General features: G+C 36.2%; 1 protein-coding gene across 3 annotated transcripts; it reads right to left on the bottom strand.

Moving 5' to 3' along the window:
• Nucleotides 1-484: 484 nt before the first annotated feature.
• LOC140782397 (tubulin-folding cofactor D) lies at nt 485-21,132 on the bottom strand. 3 transcript variants are annotated; one of them, XM_073128931.1, is made up of 17 exons: nt 20,863-21,125; nt 20,001-20,548; nt 18,079-18,181; nt 16,968-17,144; nt 14,611-14,799; nt 12,065-12,181; nt 11,751-11,855; nt 10,927-11,097; nt 10,591-10,806; nt 9,833-10,031; nt 8,678-8,883; nt 8,225-8,449; nt 7,576-8,130; nt 6,352-6,618; nt 5,098-5,142; nt 1,412-1,597; nt 485-992 (listed from the first exon to the last, which is right to left on the bottom strand). In XM_073128931.1, exons 1-17 carry the CDS (start codon nt 21,043-21,045, stop codon nt 702-704), a joined length of 3,783 nt encoding a protein of 1,260 aa, XP_072985032.1. In that variant the 5' UTR covers nt 21,046-21,125; the 3' UTR covers nt 485-701. The 3 variants fall into 3 exon arrangements, with proteins under 3 accessions (XP_072985032.1, XP_072985033.1, XP_072985034.1); XM_073128932.1 differs by lacking the exon at nt 20,863-21,125 and having other exon boundaries at nt 20,001-20,365; nt 20,449-20,548; XM_073128933.1 differs by lacking the exons at nt 485-992; nt 1,412-1,597; nt 5,098-5,142 and adding an exon at nt 6,878-7,013 and having other exon boundaries at nt 6,578-6,618; nt 20,863-21,132.
• Between the last annotated feature and the right edge of the window lie 134 nt (nt 21,133-21,266).

Raw genomic sequence — 21,266 nt, forward strand, 5'->3', positions numbered from 1 at the left:
AATAAATCGTGACTTGATACCCGCCGTTCCTTTGCGCGGCGAGGTTGTGCAGAAGGACAGGAAATGCAGGAGCGTTACGTTCAAACACGTGTCGAGAGCTCCGGGTTGGGGGAGCTGAAACGTGGATATTGAGGCCGTCGTGTCTGGGACTCTCCCAGATTTTAAGCAGGTCGTCAGTTACATTAGCCATCATGGTCCAATCTTCTGGATGAAGCCCACACGAACGACGCATCTCATTGGAAAGGTCCGAATAGAGATGGCCATGAATAATGGTAAATGCATATTATATGAGAAAATAATAATCATTAAGCTACAGTGGTGTAATTGGTGGTAAGTTCAAGTGTAGCTGAAGGAAGTTATAACCAGCAAATGAATCAAATCTAACAACTGATCTTGCTCTCAGCAATCAAATTAGTCCCATTAAAATGCATCAATCTATTAACGAGATACTTGGTCATTACTGGTCTATTCTACTTTGACTATATTGTTCAAACTAGGAGGAGTTCGAGCTTCAATAAATATAATGGTCTTCAGTACATAAATGTAGGACTCACGCATTGCAATTGATACTCTCTGTTTCTTTGGGAAAATTTGGCCAAAAAGTTCCAAGAGAAAAATAAAATACACATTTCTAAATAAAAACGGTAACCTCCTCGTCAAAGGTGCAGTAAAGATGACAATAATGAACAAGGAACACGTAGCTAAAATCCAGAAAAACCAACTAAGGATGAATATGATTTGTTCTCATCAGCTACCGAAGCCCTTCGCTGAACAGCACTGCTTTTCTCTTTACTGCTAGTATTCTGAGAGGCAGATACTTCCAAGCCAGCCATCTCGTATAACTGCAACCTTCTACTCCTTGCTTCCTCCACAGCTCCATCCCAGCAGGTATCAGAAACAACTTCAAGTGCTCTGCCCATGTTATCTTCTGGAATAAGATCTCCGTTTTGTAGCAGGACGAGGTATACTTGATCAGCAGCAGTCTTCCGAATCTGGAGGTCGGACAAAACAAAATGTATGAAATATTAAACTGAGTTATCAATTTAGAAGTGGGCAGACACGCACACACACACACACAAAAAGAAAAAAATTAGTAAAGGAAAGGACCTCCTAGTAGAGGATCTAGGAGGAGCAACGTATAGACATCCTTAACTTATGCACAAGGAGCAAGACTTATTAACTATATGTACAGCACCAATGAGTGATACAGATAATTTATTTACTTTTGATATTGAACAGATGGACATACAATGTCCTAGAACCTTTCATTGTCATATATAGGCTATACGCAGAAGGGGAACACCTTATTTAACACCAGAACCAGAAAAATAAGAAAAATCCTACTATGGAAAATTCCTGACAACAAAAGCCCATGAGTCTTTACTTAATTAATAGAGGAGGATGTGCCAACCTTTGGGTACCGATGGCCTAGGAAAGAGAGGAGGTGAGAGAATGCACGAGAGTTGTTTGCCTCTGTTTGAGAAGAAATATATCCAAGAATCGAAAGACCTGCACATAACTTTGTGAAGTCCTTTGTCGCTTTCATCTCAATGGCAAGAGAATCCAAAAGCCCTGTGAAGAAGTCCTGACTCCGTCCCTATATACCATGATTAATTATATGAAAACAATTTGCAATCTGAATCTCAATTACAATACAATAAAAATTGAACTGTATGAGTTCATAATAGATACTTTGCTACATAAAGCACCCAAAAAAAGAAGACACATAATATCAAATTTGGACAACTTCCTAGTGTACCTATTTGCCAAAATAATATCTTATTATGGATTGCTGGCACCGCCAGCACTATAAGTAAATCTCGTGCGAGCTGATCATGCCACACAATCTGGTCATCCAAGCGTGCTTAAGTATTGCCTTGGATCCTCCATGACAGAAGTCAATTGTGTCAAGAAGAATCCTGGTAAGGATGCACTTAAAAATGAGAATGAATGACTGCATAAACTGGAAGCATGTAGTTTGCTAACAAAGCCTGACTTGGCTCCATGAGGCAACGTAGTATGGCATTCTTTGGAGAGCACAGTTGGGTTCTCACAATACTCTTTTCTCTTAACAAGAGGACTTCTGAGTTCTGACATATTATTTAAGAACATATTAAAATTCCACCTGAAATGCCCCCAATTATAAAACATAATGTAGTTAAGAAAATCAGATTAATACATGTATTGGATGTTATACTCTGCCTAATAAGTCTCACAAGTCCTACAGAGAAATTGCTTGAACCCTAATTGCCATCTTTTAGCAGTTTGTAGTTAGCAAAGATCTTATGCTAATTGAACTCTAATAAATATAAGAACATAGGAAAATGAAATACAGATCCTAGTACTGATAATAGAAAACTTCCTGCCAAAGTTCCTTGGCTACTCGTTCTGAAAATTTGATGACACATAAGCAACCAAATTTCAACTAGGGTTGGATATAGGGAGGTAAACCCCTGGTCAATCTAACTGATGTAGGCACTGGGCAGTATAAAGTTCATCATGCAGAAAACTGCCTTCCAGTCCCAATGTCAGTCTTCTTAGCAGGTTAGCATAAAAGATACTATTTAAGTATTCAGATCAGAAGTTAAAATATATCAAACTATAACCGGTCTAACATCGAGTAATGGATATGCTCTGATGACTATGGTATTTGGACATCCTTAGAGGACACTACAAGCCCCTTTCTCTCCACTTCTTCAACAGATATAAAGTATCAAAGAAAGTAAAGCATAAATCCAATTACAAAAGTAAACAACTACCTGGCATTTGAATTTAGACACTATTTGGTTGTTTTCTCTCTTAGGACCCAAGACCTATCAGTTCAACAGGGGCCTAAAACTTCATAACCTCTCAATCATACTGTAAGGCTGGAACTTTTTGATGATGGCTATGGATGGATTGAGAATAGTTCTCAATCTGATCACTGTACCAGTTCGGAACAGTAGATTTTTATTGCCTGCAATCACCAATCATCATTTACTGCAAGATGTGGTCCATTGACAAAGGTAGGTCAAAGCCATTGTATTTTTTAAAATCATCAAAAACTGCAATTCACTGACGGAGCCATATTCTTATAATAAAGACATTTATAACTATGTTTTGATCCAGGATCTTTCTTCAATTTATTTGCATATAAACAAGTTTTGAATTGCCAGAATCCAAATAAAACTATAAGAGAATTAGATACTCATTCTTCAATTTAAATATTTCCTACAATTTACTTCCACTTATATATTGCAGATCATCCATGAGACGATCATGATTGTGAAAATCACTGAAACTTTATTAGTTGTTTAAATGGTCACAAATAGGGGGAATGAACCAGATATGGATCAAATAGTGGTAAAATCATATCAATATCCATTTTCTTTTCGAATGTGAATCCGAATATTACTAGTAAATTTAATTACCATATCCGCTAAGTACAACTAGTCAACCACGGATACTGATTGGACATTAGATATTATAAGTATTTATTTTCTGAATCTATAAAAACTTGAGTATAGTTGCAACAAATCTATAGTACAATCAGTAAAGATATAGGAAAATTAGATTAAAGATTCATATAAAAGTACAAAAATAGCCTTTTATATGACTATTTTTATAATATTTTAAATCTAATGTATATGGATATTGATTCAGATATTATTCTTCAACTCATATTGTATCCGCATAGACTATCTAGATATAGATGCGAATTCACAATATTAGATATCAAAATGGATAGAAAAACCTCAATCCATATCTAGCAAAACTCATATACAAAACCGGATAGGGTCGAATTTAATCCGGCCTGTATTCACCCCTAGCCACAAGACTACAAGCAACACCACCTTAGGTCTTGCAGCTGTCTCCTGACTAAGTCCTCAATACAAAACCTAGTAACCTCCACCTGCAAGCTTGCAAAAGTATCAGTGAAGAAGCTAGGCTCACTAGCATAACCAATTTGACACCTTGGGAACTGAATAATGGTGTAAGAAAATTACAAATAACACCCAACAATTTGACTATATTATAAATAATGCTCTCTTTTTATTATTTATAAATAGAACCTCCTATTTGCTAAAAAATACAAAGCAACACCATGAGTTAAGTTTAGTATAACAAGCACCTGACGAAATGGAAAAAGTATAATATTTCATTTAATTCAAATGATATTTTTATATTTCCTAAATTACTCTTATCTCACTCCTCTAACATGACGTTTGAGATTAAACAACAACAGTTTTGGGTCCATTGATTTTGTGATATTCGGCGTTTGGATGCGATTTTTATATTTTAGAGGCTTGATTCGATCCTATTTTATTAAAAATTGATGTTTTCTACAAGCTGTTTTGGAGGTCTAATTCAGTTATATAATTAAGTCAATCTGATGGTTGGATTAAATTATATCTCTTTATCAAACAGCACGATATGGCTTAGTATTTTTGAACAAATAGAAGGTTCTATTTATAATAATGAAAAGAGAGGATTTTATTTGTCATACAGTCAAAATGTATGGTGTTATTGTAAATTTTTTTGATGATGTAGTAGCAACACTTTCATGACTTCTACCATCCATCAAATGACTAAGCATGCTAAACAACTAAATAATTATAGATTCTTTAGAAAGGGGGTCTAATAAGATGATGAAAGGAATTAGCTCATGAGTTCCAGGGTTAACTTTTTTGTAGGCGTAGCACTATGGATGCATCAAACCACCGGTTGCATGTCCTGAACATCCAACCCCATTGTTTGACGTTGCTATAAAGTACTTATCATGAATAAGGAACTCAAATATAGCCCAATTTGCAAACTCTGGTAAGAGACAGAGAAGCAAGTCTGTCTTCTATCAAATATTGCCTAAGGCCAATATTGCTGAAAATAGGCAAAACACAATAATAAAAAACTTTTAAAAAAATTGATGTTAAGGGATGCAGAAAATATAAGAGCATTTACAATATAAGCTTTAAAAGAAATCAGACTAAATGTACCTCATATGATCAAGCATAACATATAGCAAATTTATCATGATTATAGTGTCCTAAATCCTAGTGTCTAGTGTCACAAATGATACATAGGGAAATATCAAAGTTAACTCCAATAAGAAAAACTGACCTCCATATTCAAGAACACCTTTTTGCTGAGAAGAACATCAATTGTCTGTAACAACAAAAAATTCTGTTAGATGCAAAACAAACAACTGCATATATCAAGATTACTTTAATAGATTACCACTTAACCAAACAATTGCACTTAAATAAAATTGAATACAAGTATAATAGAGCCACATCCTAAAATTAAGATATTGTCTTAGGGCCTTTAACCACATAGTAATGCACAGAATGGTACATATTAAATAGGAAAAAATGCAGAGAGTTCACTTTATCACAATACAGTTCATGTAAATTGGTACACAGGTGAACGGAAAATATTCTGGCAGCATTTCTAGTGAAGTTATTCACTTCTCTATCTAATTAACTTGTACTTCAGTAAATTATTCAAACCAAACTGCAGCAATACTTGGAAAATAGGCCAAATTAGAGTACTAGATTACATAGACAAGGAAAGGATCGGATAATCCACCACAAACTATCTCAGTGGTTTTTATCTCATGTAGTTTACTAGGTCAGATGCATGTCTGGCAAAATCATGATGCATTAGAGAAGTATTTCTTTGTTTCCTTCTTTTATGAAGTATGAGCATTTATATCATGTTAAGTGGATATCCTAATGTAGAGATATTTAACATCTGCTTAGTTTAAAGGAAGTAAGTACCATATATACTTAACATTTCAGTGTTACCTACTCTACTCATTATCCTTGCACATCCTATGTTGGTTCTGTATGTTGTCTAGAATTATGAAATATTTCAGAATTTTCTGTTGCTATATGCCCTCCTAATGGGACTATATCATAGTGTTAATTGTGTTTTACTTCTCAAGTTTTGTTATATGAGGAAAAAACAGAACAAAAGTTCCAGTGAGAAACGATAAGCAACATTAAACTTCTTGATTTTATGCTTTAAATTGTGTTAATTGACTCATGTCAACCTGCTGCTAGTAAAATTTGTTCGAATCATGCTCCTTTGACTTTGGTAGTTTGTGCTCACTAAATACAAACGGCTTCTCATTCTCAAGATTCATGGAGTTCCAATAGTTTGAGCGAAACCTTCCCAGGACACAAGCCTTGGAATCACTGTTCAATTTTTTTTGCTAAATCATTAAAATGTTTCTAAACTATACTTCTAAATTAAGGAAATCATCATGCGCCATCACGGATCTGCCACTGAGGAAGGAAGTAAATTTTGCAATACAGTGCATGGCTATGGGGCTATGTAAAGATACCTAACAAAGTCCGGTAATTTTAATACCTTAAATGTGGGTGTGACAACTCTTTCACATTTCTGATATTGTTGGAGAACCCAAAGAAGGTCAGCACTCAATATTATCTCCCTTGTTTTTCTCTCATCTATTCCAACTTCAGAAGCTTGAAGATACTCCAGAAGAGCTGTTACTGATGCCTTCTGCAAGGATTCTTGCAATCCTCCCACAGAGATCACAAGCCCAGAAAGCACAGGGCCACTATAACAGCTGATCCCCAGAAGCTGCACGAAACGTGGGTAAGACACAGCAGGCACCTGCTTACATGAAAGAAACAAAATCTGTTAGACTTACAAGGAAAAATGACCTCAATAAATTGTCCGACAACATTGACCACCTTCCTAATGCGAGTCCAATAAGATGTAGTTTATAAGGGCACACACTGATAGAAAGGCTATGAAAAGGTTCTCAAAATCTATTACACATTCAACTTGTCATATCTTATTATATCATGACATAAATCTCTTATGCACAGAGATCTTATTATATGATGATATTTCTGTCTTAATCTCTTACATGTTCAAATTATCCCAACTTATTGTACACCAAAACCAGCAGAAACAGTAGCTTCTAAAGACTCCAGCAGCAGCACTGAGGATTGAATATAGCAACAAGACGATCTTGAGAAGTCCAACAATGCCAGAAAACAGTGCTGAAATGTAATGAAAACAGGATTGAATTTCATGGCAATATCCTATCATAGAAAATCTAAAGAATGTTTTGAAAAGTACTTCCTGTGAATGAGATGAAATTCTATTGGACTTTCTAGACTTGTCCAATATTGAGAAGTTTAGAGAAAGAACTTCTATGCTATATGGCGGAAAAAGCTTGAGAAAAATATTGTGTGCAATACCTCATTTCTCTTATGACTTATTAGTACTACACTTGCACTTAATGCACAAATATATAACTAACCACAAAAGTTACATGAACAGATTGAGATGAATGTTATTGAGATAAAACCAATATATAGGACCAATCATAAAATTGACAAATTAGCACTTGATCAAAGGATACCACAAATCAACAATATCTCCAGACCTTATACTCCATAAGCTAAAGAATTCCTCTAATGATCATGATGTTCAATTAGTGATCATGACAGATAAAAATTGTCAGGGAAAGAAGCCAAGTTAAATAGGAAAACAGATTGTAATTACAATTCATTCAGTTTTAACAGCACAACTAAAAGATAGAGAATGTCATTAACTTACACCCCATTTTAGATCTGTATTGCTGGGGACAATATCTTCCAGCAACTTCCTATGAGGTATGAAAGGGATATATTGTTTTTGGTTGTAGAGAATCCTTTGTAGAGTCTTAGCAGCTACATCCCTTATTTTGTCTATTTTCTCAACAGCTTGTTTTGCAAGGCCTGCAACAAGTTTCTTAGCAATATCTGCATCAAACAGTGGATACCCATGATTAGCTGCACCAAAATCATTATCCTGCGGTTCAGACTGATGCAGAATGCTAGGTGCCATTGTGGAGGCAACAGAGTCTCTCTTGCAAAGGATGAAACTGCACCTTGCAAGGGCATCCATTGCTGCTTCACGTACCCAAGAACCCACATCTCCTCTGTTGTCCACAGCATAGTCATCAAGTGCTTTAAACAAAGTCACCATGACTTTACTTTTGATAAGTGAATATATTAAAAATTCATCTTCTGGAGTTCTATAACTAGAAGTGTTGGATAATATTTCACAAACAGAAATTAGTCCCCTGACAGCATTTACACGTGCTTCAGCGTCAGGATCATCAGGTTTATCCTGCAAGTAAAATCAAACTAGTTGCAACCATACTACTACACACAATTCCCCAGGCCAAATTCTAATCCTTTTAATTGAAATCTAGACATACTACCTCAATTGTGCAGGAGCTACATAGCTTTGTTATTACAATTTCCCATTGTAGAGCCAAGAATTCATGTGGCAAAATTCCAAGAGTCAGTGCAGCACCTCTTCTAGCAGCTACATTTGGATCATCTAGAAAGTCAAGATATTTTAAGACAATTGAAGTAGCAAATTTATCTCCAGAAGCAATGACATATGTTGGGATGAAGTGCTTTAATGCATCAACAGCAGCACACTGAACAAAAGTTAATTAACAAAGTTCAGTCCAATAAGCAAATTAATGGTTGGAAAATATCCGGATCCATTAGAAAACATAACATGCACTTAATATACCAAGGAATCAAAATATTTGTGGAACAGTAAAAAGTAATATACATCCCACTTCTTTAGCTAGTAGGTATCCTGACAATTAGATGCAAAGTTTGGAGAGAAAAGATAACAATTTGAAACTCAGATGTCTTACCTGTATCTGGGCATTAGGATGCTTTAGATTCTCATTCAGGGTATCGAGTAAACTCCTTTTTGTCTTCTCAGTTAAGGATATTTCAGAAAGCGACATACACTCGATGAAACGACAAACAGAAGAACGCATAATTTCTCCTCCCTTACCCCTATAAAGGCGTGCTTTTTCAATTGCAGGAACAATGCCTGAAAGAGCTTTTTGCTTGTCTGCAAACAGGAAAGTAAATGTGACACTTCAAACAGATTATGCTCCAGTCAAGTTAACCATACCCAATAGGAGAAGAAGAATTAAAAAAAAAAAAAAGAATATTGACAGAACTGCTAGCATACAAAGATATGGAAGGTCAACAAAAGAAAATGCCTGAATCAGTTAGAAAATGACAATGAAGAGTATTGTAATTTAATAGGACCTAGTGTTGTTGTCAAGTATCACAGTGTCAAAAAGGATCTCATTAGGGGATGCAGTCAGGTTTAGAGTCTTTAGACACTTAACACATGGCTTTATACCATTGATGTATGTCCATATACATTAAAAAAGAAGGGGTATCTACATACACAAGGCTCCCACCTACACAAGATCTAGGGGAAAAAATATATGCAATCTTACCCTCATTTATGAGAAAGTTGTTTCCAAGATTTGTACCCATAAAGCAAGCAGGGGCCTTACTGTCACACTGACACCCCCTCAATAAGGATGAAATATAAATTAGAATAATTTTCCAAAATAAAATCCCTGATAAACTTTATGTTTGCTTACATTTATTTTGTAGAAGTATTAAAGAAGATATGTAGGATTAACGATTTGAAATGCTTGGAAGTCTCCTTGATGCCACAATAATCAAGAAGCATGTTCCTGAAAGTATTAAATCTTATCTTGAGCACCAGAGTCTAGATGAACCAGTATAAGTATCCACTCTCTGTTTCAGGTTTATCTTTCGACAAAGATGGACTCCAAACCTTGTTAAGGTAAATATTTTGTATCATAATTCACAAGATAGTCACTGATCAATATGATATACTTAAAACTGAGTACAAGTACTTATATGTTGTGGGGTAATATCCAGCATGATAAGAACATCTCTTTGTCCTTGAAAAGAGTAACTATAGAATCAAAACATCCGACTGCAATGAAGCTCAAAGTAGGGAAAATACTAACCACTGGGAAAAATAAAACCAAGCTGATGCAAGGTTAAAACAAGCTCTCCTGCTGCTAATGTTGCACCATGACGTGTGCACAAGTCTGATGAAAGAGTATAGGGAATCAACTTCTCAAGGACATACCCAGAAAAATATTCACAATCATATCGTGCAAGAGCAGAAAGGGCTTCAGCAGCCAGTTCTCTTAAGGTTTTCTCCTGAAAAGCGAACAATGCTGACATTATCCTGTGATGAACAATAAAGAAGATTCGTTCTTTCATGAATAACAAGCCTTGAATATACATAGGTCAATTATATAAAACCAAAACAGAAGTTTGGCATGTCATGTAATAGGAGATTTCAAGAAATATAGTCAAGGCTAAATGATAATATAGCAAACTAACGGTGGCCGTGCCGAAAGCATGTACCGTGCCGATCCCTGGTCGGTACAACACATGCCAATCAGCATAGGGCGTGCCGACTGGCACACTCCTGCATGCTATTGACACGCATTAGCACATCTTTGACACATTTTTAACAAAAAAGTTAGTGTATTTAGAGATATTTTAGGTCTTCAACACATCAATCGTAGGTTTTTTATTTGAATATATGTATTAAAGTATATATTAGAATATTTGTACGATTGTGTGAAACCCAACTTTAAATAAGTAACTAATAACCATGTAAAATGATTGGGTGCAAGCTTCAGGAATTATTCTTGAAAAGATGATTATCAAACTGAATAGCTTCACAGTACTATAAATAGAAGTATCATACCCAGTGATTAATTTTTTTGCAAAGCAACTCCTCCACAAAAGGATACAGATACTCTTTATACTGAGCAATGCAAACAGCAACATCAAGATATGAATTCAACCGTGAGGCAAGAGAGAAATAATCCGCAATATTCACTATGTCAATGCCATGTGGAAAAGTTCCCTGCCTTCCAACATTCTCTTGAAAAGCGGCAGAAGCTGCTCTTCTACAATTAACCTAGCATCAATACACCAAACAAACTAAAAAGTAAAAATTGAATAGCACCTTTGACAAAATTCTGATTACAAATGATAGAGCTGCAAATCTTACTACTAGTCCATTAGAAACAATTATTACCTCTCGATCATAACAAGCAACTGTTAAAAGGTGTGGTGCTAGTTGCTCTAAGATGATCCTCATATCAGAGTTAGAGTATGCACGACCAAATGCCCAACACACATATGCAGCGGCATCTCGCACATGAGACCCAATACTGTGTGGTCCTCTCCGTATGTCATAGTGCAATGCCTGGAAATTTCACACTTCTAGTAATTTATTATGTCATCATATAATTGATGCTTATGAGATTTCTATTTCGCTCCAGAAAGTCAGAAACATATCCAAACTTAAATAATTGACATGAAAAGAATAGTCAAGCTAATAGCATGAAGATCATAGGAAAGCTCATACGAACTAAGTTCTGCCTAGCAAAAGATTCACAAGATAAGATTTTACAAAGTAGTAATCATACATGTTACACAGGACAACACATATATAAGATTCTACAGGCTAAATGAATGATGTTTCATCTTGGTCTTCTTGAAATTTGTTACTTCAAAGAAGATTTACTGCTACAATCCTTAAATTTAAGCCTTTAATCATGTTTATTTATAATTTGAATAAGTAACCTCATGTTTAATAAAAAATAGAAGAGCCTAATTTCCAAAAAGAAGCGCAAGAATATTGTATGTAAGAAACATGATTTTAAGCAATAAAAAGTTATGCATAAACTCATCCAGCAATACTGCCAGAACAGCATTTTCTCACATAATTCATGTAGTATTAGTGTAAAATTTGAAGTAAAGAAAATGAATATCCAAGAAAGACAGGGTTCTTAATGGTATGAGGGTATTGATTAAGCTTATTTTATATAGCACCAACGCAAGAGATCAGTGCTTTACCATTATTATAACAGGAAGCACTTTAGGAAGGCTAACAGGGAGAAGCAACCCTCTGCGAGCCAGCTCTGCCAAAGCCAAGCAACCGCCATGCCAAGAACTATCTCCCTAGAGAAAGAAAATAACCAGCAGTTACTCCTATTTCTTTATACTGTGAGAAATGTTTGAAAACCAAGCAACAAGAATTTTGCCCATCTAGTAGCAAAATGGGAACTTCTTAAATAAAGAAGCACTTTGGAACAGTGTCCTTGCCCAATGGTTATTCACAATTAGCAATAACTTTTAAACATAGAAAAGTAGAGGAATTTATTACAAACCTCGCCAGCTGAAAACAGCTCCAATATGGAAGACAACACCTCTTGTGAAAGTGCAGAAGTCAAACGTGCAGTTACCCTACCAATACCTTTTGCTGAAGACCATCTCACAATTGTGTCCTGTACTGTGAAGTAATTAAAACATGTTTCAACAAGAATTAATGTGGAACTGTAGAGAAAGAGGAGAGATGAACAATTAGTGAAACATGACTTCTAGAAAACTGTAGAATTGAAGGGTGAATCAAGTGTATCAAAACCCAAGGATAATGCACTTATTGTTACGATTTGAGCTGAGCCCGAAACCAAGTTAGCTCGAGTTCGATGTCGATTGAGCCGAGTCCTTTGCTTATTATGTTTGGTTCAGTTATTTACTTATTTAATTAATTTGAGTCAATGTACAGTTTAGTCCAAACCCATTTATAGTTTGCTTTAATTAATTAATTAGATCCTTGCTGAGCTGGTCAAATGAGTCGAGTCGTCAGATTAGTCTCTATAAATATGTGGAGTACAGCACGAGTAGACTTATGCTTGAATGGAACCTAAGTTAGTCTTCTTCCTCCTTTGCTGCCTCTGACTTTTGTCTCTCTTTGCGCTATAGCCCTAGTTATCTCTACCTCTCAAAAGGTTCTTGTCTTGCCCACCGCCACCGTTGGCCAACCATAGTCGTTAGAATCCTTCCGTATTCGCTAACCACAATCACCATCCCTTGCTGAACCACCACCACCACCACCCTACCCCCCACCAGCACCCTGGATGCACCACACCATCAGCACCAAACTGCACAATCTCCATCTGCTAGCCTCAACCAACATTGTCGCTATTAACCTCCCTGGTTCACTGATTGATTCCACCACCCAACCTCTATCTCGCTTGCTTCACCACAGCCAAAACCCTAGCCAGGGCCTCCCTCATCCAGGTCAGTTACTAACCTAGCCAGCCCAAGGCCCAGTTGCGCAAGCACTTGCGGGCCAATCAGGGATTTTGGCCCTTAAGCCTTGATCCATACCTCAAACCCTATCCAGACGTTAGCTCATTTCTCACTAAGAGTCTACCTCACTTGCGTACTAAATTTCAACCTCAGACTCCACCCCTAAAAGCCCTAATCGATCCAGCCAGACTCGAGCAAGTCTGCCTAGTCTAGAGTTTTCTCAATTTTGACCAATGTCCAGGCCTAAATCTTGAGCCCTATCCATTGTCAACTCTTACTAAGGCCCACACACCTTCCTCTAGCCAAGTAGCAGGTTCATATTCGCACCCAAAAGGCATGAGACACCCAAAAGCTCTAGCCGGTCAAACCAGGACGCCAGGCTGAGCCCTTCATTTCTTGCGGCTTCACCCACCTTTGGTCCATCTGAGCATACCTGGGCGGTCATCACTTATAGACCACCATGTTCCTTTGGTTTATATAATCACGTGTCCAAGGGTATATCCGTACAGATATGCATAAAAGCAAAGAAATTTTGATCTCTACATGATTGTTTGCTTGCTACTGATCATCCATTTTGTTCAGATATCAAGAAAGTATCATAGTTATTACTGCTTAAAACTTCACATGACATTGAAGTGGTAATCATGAATGATCCTAGTTTAGCTTTTCATTAATTTATCATCTACCTTCCATTGAGACATTATGTTCAAAGATAAATGGTTTTTCCAACAACAGCTTATAATTCCAGCAAATTCTTTGTAACATATTCGACTTCAGTAAAAAGGAAAATGCCCAGCAAAAGCAGGGAAACATTCAGGAGATTTCTTCCAGAATGGTTTTTTTCCCTGTTGCAATTGGCTTTAAACTTGAATAGTTGAATAGTGAGCCAAGTATATGGATTATATTCAGAACAATAAGAAAATATGCAGTGTAACATTTTGCTTCTTTCTAATTGAACAGAATTTCATAAAATTGAATACAAGATGAGTCACATACAACACTCAAAGAAACTGAAAAAGAAAAGAAAAGAAAAGAAAAGAAAAGAAAAATATCAGCCAAATAATAAACACAAAGTTACAGAAATAAATGTTGGTATTCTCATAGAACATTGCAATGGATGGCATGAAATGAACATTCTTCTCCTCTCACAAAATAGCATATATACAGAAAAATAAAAAAATTTCAAGGAGATATATATATATATATATATATATATTTTAATCAATAGAAAAGCACATTGATACCACAAGGACATTTATTTACCCATATTTCTGTTTAAAAAAATAAAAATACTATCTTTCTAACTAGAGATGAAAGTTATCATATAGTACACAGTCTAATAACTTTGTTGCCTAAAATAATGTATCTGCTAGTATGGTCCATCCCTCAGTTCTTATTAAATCCTCACTAAAACATACTACAAACCTGATAATTGCTTAAAGTTTTACCTTGTCAGGAAGAGAAGGCTGGGATTAGATATAATGGCAACAACATGAGGATGAAGAAAAGAACAAGTCAAGCATAAATTTTATACCACAATGTACTGTTATAGTTAAAATTAAATATAATCTTCTACTCAATCAGAAGAATGAACATATATCAGTTAATAATCCACACGTACCGAATCTCTCAAACCAGATAGTAATAACTCAATTATCTCCTCTATAATTTCTGGAACATCCATATCCTCTTCTTCTGGGGAACTCGTAATTTCCGTATGATCAAGCTGGTTGGTATTTTGACAACAATGGCTTGAACCCTTTCCAGCAACATCCACTGAAAGATTCACGTGTAATGAGCTAGTCTTTCCCTGCATGAGAAGGCGAATTAATTAACTTAAGAAGCTTTTGTAATCTGTGCTGACACCAAGAATAAGAAAATGTAACATGGTTTTAGATCTTTCTGAAGCTGTAAAAGAAATAATTCAAGAGCTGTTGCTGACTTGCTGCACAGATATGCCAAACAGGCTAAGGTAAAATAAAATGCATATGCTTTTGTGTATTTGTTATATACTGTGAAGTGTCAAAAATCCTATAAAAACATCAATCGAGCAAAACATATGATACCACAACCCAGGGTAGAAAGGAAATAAAGAACATCTTCCCTACTTGAAGATGAAAAGTAGTTCTTTGGTGGTCAAGCCTATCTTGTGATGCAAGGATTGTGACATAAGCACAGAAACCTCTGCAGGAATAGCATCAACTTGCATATTCTAGTTTGTGGTGATAGAGATTCCCAAAACAAACTAAAAAACTGATCCAATGTATAAAAAATGAATTCAAACAGTGAGCAGATCAAGAATTTTCAAACAAGCAGAAAGCTTTTGCCCAATGCATATAAAACGACTTCAAGGGATACCTCTAGAGCATTGTTAAACTAAGACTGGACTTCTGTAAGATCATTAAAACTATTCATATTTAGCTAAAACATAATTTTGTTGAGAAAAATCTAGAAGCAATAATCCCAGTCTAAAAGTGTGAAGATGATCTATTAGTAAACTTAAGCTTTAAATTCACTACACTGTAGAGCTTTCAAGCTCAGTATTCTCTAGATCTATATATTATACAGAATTGGAAAGATTGAAGGAAGAGGGACACAAGGTACTAGAATCAGTACCATATTATAACTGATAGAATCATAACATGCATTACTTCCACTCAAATCAGTTAACAGATGGATGATTATCATTAGCTCCCAGTAGTTGAAAAGAGTATCAGTCGAAGGATTTCCATATTCATGTCTAGTTTGTACTTTGTACTAATATGAGTATTAAATAGAGAAGTTATTAACAATTTCTTTAGCTGATTATTAGCACCATCTTAAGAAATAGATATCTCCACGTGATTCAAGCATCTCCAAAACAAACACAGTTGATAAAGATATAACAGTCAGGATTAAAAAATGTCAGTAGGCTATTAGCCAAGGATTCGAGTTTCGGCCGATCCCGAGTGGGATCGGCCGAAACGGATCGGGATCGGCTACTCGGTTTCGGCCTGCTGCAGGCGGCTGCTTGCAGCCACTGCGCAGACACCGCTCTTCGCAGCGGCGGCTGAGCAGGCAGTTTGTCTGGCCGACAAAGAAGAATGACAACTACTGCTGCTGTCAGTAGCAGCTAGAGAGAGAGAGGGAGAGAGAGGAAGGGAGAGTGAGGGAGAGAAAAGGAGAGAGAGAGAGGGAAAAAGCAAGAGAGAGTGAGAGAGAGAGAGAAAATGAAAGAGAGAGTGAGGGAGAAGGAAAGATTAAAAAAAAGGGTATGAGAGAGAGGAAAAAAGGAAGAGAGAGTGAGAGAGAGGGAAAAAGCAAGAGAGAGTGAGAGAGAGAGAAAATGGAAGAGAGAGTGAGGGAGAAGGAAAGATTAAAAAAAAGGGTATGAGAGAGAGGAAAAAAGGACTCTAGAGTGAGGGAGAAGGAAAGATTAAAAAAAAGGGTATAAGAGAGAGGAAAAAAGGAAGAGAGAGTGAGGGAGAAGGAAAGATTAAAAAAAAAATTGAGAAAGAGAGAGAGAAAAAGATTAAAAAAAAAAAGAATGTGGGAGAAAATAGATACTTTAGACTAACAATTAGAGGGATAGAAAAGAAGAGAGGGAGAAAAAGAGATTTTTACTTTTTAGGCTTTATATGTGAGTAATTATTATTTCTTATTTTTTTATAATTTTTTCTAAATTTTTAGAAATTTCTCTAATATTTTTAATAATATTTAGAATTTTATTTAATTAAAATAGTCCGATCCGATACAGGCGGCCGATACGGCCGATACGGCCGATACAGCCGATACGTATCGTTTTTTCGGACGGCCGATCCCGATCCCGATACCGATTTTTGGAACCTTGCTATTAGCTCTCTAGAATCCCTTGCATGAACTAAAAAGTGTTGACAAAAATTCTAGCTCTATCATGAAGGAAGAAAAGTAGAACAAACATATAGAAGTTATCATATATCTTCACTATAGATATGCTAGGAAGTTAAGAAGGTGCTGTACCAGATATCGCCATGATGAGGAACGTTGAGGCAAACAAGTTAACCCAATACGTTGTGATAATTTGACCAAAAATTTTCTAAGTAATGGACTTCGAGCTGCAACAGTTGACTTCATTAAAAGGGCACTATCACTCCAAGTAGTAGAAAACACATTAAAGATAACTTTTCGACTGCCAACCTGCAACTCTTGGATGCAAACAACTAGTTATCAGCACACAAAATCACAGACTATTAGCAACAAAATGGAAGGATTAAAGAAGTGGAATAATGAAATTACTTACTAAAGCATTATATTGTCTGAGAAAGAGAAACTAGAAAAGGTGTCTGAACAAGAAATTGACAGAAAAGACGGAATTTAAACAGTTGCAATTTCATAATTTCATAAATAAATTAATGAACAAAAAAGAGAAAAATAACTAGTCTCAACATGATGTACAGCCACAATGATGGAACCACAAACATATCAATGTGTCCTATGAGGGTCAAGAAAAAGAAGACCTCACAAGTTAGTGTGATGATTTCCATGACTAAGTTGACAAAATACTAATATTTTACTTCTCATCATACAAACTCAACAACTGATTGTCATACTTCATAAAAAATGTGCAAGCAAGTTTTCTTGCCAGGTTATCTTAGCAAAAGGTGTTGTGCATATGATTCCTAAAGTATTCCTAGAAAATTACTTGGTCCTCTTCTCCTTAAAGTGTCATGCATATGATTCCTATTTACAAATGATAGCAGATTATTTTTTAACCCATTTAAGTATTTAACTAGCAGATTGACAGTTGTTGTCACATTCACAACAACTCTCAACATTATTTCCAACGTACTTGACTTTTTCCAACATCAAATGTAATAGGTAAAGTCAATACGCACAATCTGATTTCAGATGAAGGTTGCTGATATGGGCTAGAGTGTGATAGGGTGAGGAGCACGGGTAAGTATCACAGAATGTATGCCAATCTATAAGCTTACAGGAACAGGATATCTTGTATACTGTATTAGTATATTACTATGTGAAAATGCAGCCACTAGGAAATATAGAGTCAGACTTCAGGAATCATATAAATGAGTCTGCATGTTGTGATTTATCAATTGAAAGAAAGACAAACCTTGAATATTGAAGCTAGAGCTTCCACAACACCAATTAACCTGAAGTGGTCCGCAAAATCATCTGTCGCAGATAAAAGGACTTCGTGTGTCCATTCCATAAAACTGAAAATAAATCAAGACAACTAACAAGTCAACCTGTCCCTACATAATGTTAAAATTTGATAGATATTTTCCACTATTATAAATCATCTTTTTACACAGAGAGGTGCTGCAAGTCTCAAACAATCAGATAAACAGTACTCAAATTCAAATAAAATGACATCTGATCTGACTACTGAAACATCAAGAACAGAGAAAGTATTAACAAATAAAGGGAACTGTAGAGCACCAAAACTAAAAGCTGCAGTGTATGAGTAATTACATTTGATATAAAGTCTTATAAAACTACACTGCTGTTTCAACTCACAAGAACTATGATGTCAATACATGGATGGCATAAAGTACCAGTTCATTCGTATATACATAACTAGAAAAGCTACAAAGGGCCCATATTCAATTAGTTCCTTTCTCGAGACATTCTCTCTTTGTTTTCACAGTAAATTGATGCAGAACCATTCAAGTTCATGATGCTATCAGCATGAAGTAAGACATCTTAGCAGAAAAAACTCATCTAAATAAAAGAGACTTCATTTAGGATGATGTGATTTGTGGAAAATGCATTGTTGGATAAGATATTCACAACATCATCACTTCTAAAAACCTTGAGAAATTTGAGAAAATAAATTAAGAAACTAAATTAAGAGTGATACACAGCAAATATACATTGGGAGACTTTGGCGCAAACTCCAATATGTATTGGTGAGCAAATCTGGATTGCACCATATCAAGATAGATTGCAAATAAACATTACCAAGGACAGTAATATTTTTGCTATTATCCTATCATACATCACAACATCCAGCTCGCGTCTTGCATCTAATAGTGTTTCCTTTGTAATTTTTTTATTGCTCAAACAAGATTATAGTATATTTAAGCCCCACTTGTAATTATTGACTGCAAAAGTGGTTATCACCCAAGCAGTACAAACAGACATGTAAACAAGGAAAATCAAGGCCTTTGATAGTGCACACAGTGCAACATATGCATCTTTTAGCACTACGGTTCCACAAGAACTATCTAATTGACCAAAGATTAATCAAAGCTCTTGTTTGTCATGTTCACAGAGACATATGTGGAGCATGCTTGAAATTAGGGCTCCACTTAAAAGTTCCATAACAAAGCAAGATAGTTCTTTCCATCTGATAGAACATCAAATGACAAGGGAAAATGAAAATAGGAATACATGACTGACAAATGTTTGAAGGGCATATCAACATTGTCAAATAAACATGCTATGCAGCCTAGAAAGCTACTGAACCCAGAAGCTACCCAACATATTCCATAAATATAACAGATCAAATGCAGTTTCTACCTAGAATTTCTTTCCTTTAAGCAGTCAATTCTCTTGATAATACCTCCATAATCTGGTGGATTGAGCAATTTGGTGGCGGTAGTATAATGATTTAAATATCTTGATACACCTCTATAATATCGTGGATTAAACAATTCGGTGGTAATAATATAATGTTGTACTCTCATCAGCATACATCTGTGTTCCAGTGGGCTCAATATGCAAGATAGTTATGCATAAGAGACAACCCTATGCTAAATAATTGGAGGTGCCAAAATGTTGGAAAAGCTTTAAGAAAAACAATTCTGAGTAAAGCAAGAAAGAGACTATGGATTACTACAATTTATTCTATCGTCTTGATATCAACTACTTGAATCCTTCACTGCTTAAATTAAAGCACTAGAAATCATAATATACACATAGCGCACAAATAAGCAGTAAAAATGAGAACTTGTATTTCACTTCAGTTTTCTCAACATCTAGTTAGCATATATACTAATTAACATCAGGAAAAAAGAATGTAAGGATTACCTATGAAAAGCCTTCGACATGTCTGGACGAGTCAAAAGCCTTGCAAGCAACAATCCAGACATCCTCCGCATAGGCCCAGCACTCGAAATATAATCCTTGGAAATCTCCATTATCCTCGCAACCAAAGGCACCGACTCAGATCCATCTACCTGATCACTATTCGCCATACTAGTATCCACAGAAGAGATATCAAAAGGGATCAAGACTAGAATATAAAGCCACAAGAGCACAATGCACTTGGTCTCCATCTCGCCGGTACTCTCCTGTCTCAGCGATGTAGTTGAGGACATCCGGTGGCACTTCTCGAGAAGCGCAACAGCGAGCTCAAGATCCGAGACTTGATGCGGAAAGAACTTGACAACACTCTTGTATCCGCAGACAGTGACAAGTGTGTAAATTATAATGCTCAGAGGCTTTATAATATTAAGAAGCTCATCAGAAGATGTACCGAGCTCCACCGTCCGTGATCGGACTAAGGACATTAGTGGAGAGATGATGCTCTCTAGGTATGGCTCAAGAAGCTGCCCCTCTTGTTGATACTTGTCCATCTGCGCAACAAAAGGGAAAAGGTCATCTTGATTTAACCTCCTAAAAAGGAAAGAACAGATCAAACTATTTTTCTTTCTTAAACTCTTAGGGCTTTAGTAAGAATGAGGTTAACAAGGATCCAAGAACTGGCTAATCTTTAATTAAACTCCTAAAAAAGGAGCCAACAGATCAAATTTCTTGCTCCCTTGGAGTCTTTAACGTGAATAGAATTCAAGAACTGGTAAATCTTGAATCAACTTATCATAGAAACAGCATAGCAGAGCAAATGATTTGCCTTATTGATGTATCAGCGATCAGGGTAAGAAGAGCGTACGATGGAGCGGATCTTGTTAACGTCGGAAGGGTCGGAGACGCCGCCATTGGAGACGATCCGGTCGAGCAGGGACTTGACGAGCTGCCACTCCTGGAGGAAGTAGCGGAGGAGAATGGTATCTTTAGGTTCGTGCTCCTCGTCTTGGATGGGATCCGAGGAAGCCAGGGAGATCGCCTCTTCCATTGCCGAGCTCCGTCCGACAGCGACGGATAGCTTCACCGAAGCAACAAAAGGATTTGGCCAGGCAAGAACTGCTCTGCCCGGAATCAAGCAGTAACAGGGATGTTTGGGCTTTTTGCCAAATGACCACCTATGTTTACTAATATTCTATTTTCCGACAAAATAAGTTTTAAGATGATATATTTTTTAAATATGTTCAAAATATTAAGTTCCGCCTTTCCAAT

This window comes from Typha latifolia, chromosome 2 (assembly GCF_019914945.1).
Source record: "Typha latifolia isolate L0001 chromosome 2, TyphaL0001v2, whole genome shotgun sequence".
In the NCBI taxonomy this organism is placed as follows: Eukaryota; Viridiplantae; Streptophyta; class Magnoliopsida; order Poales; family Typhaceae; genus Typha; species Typha latifolia.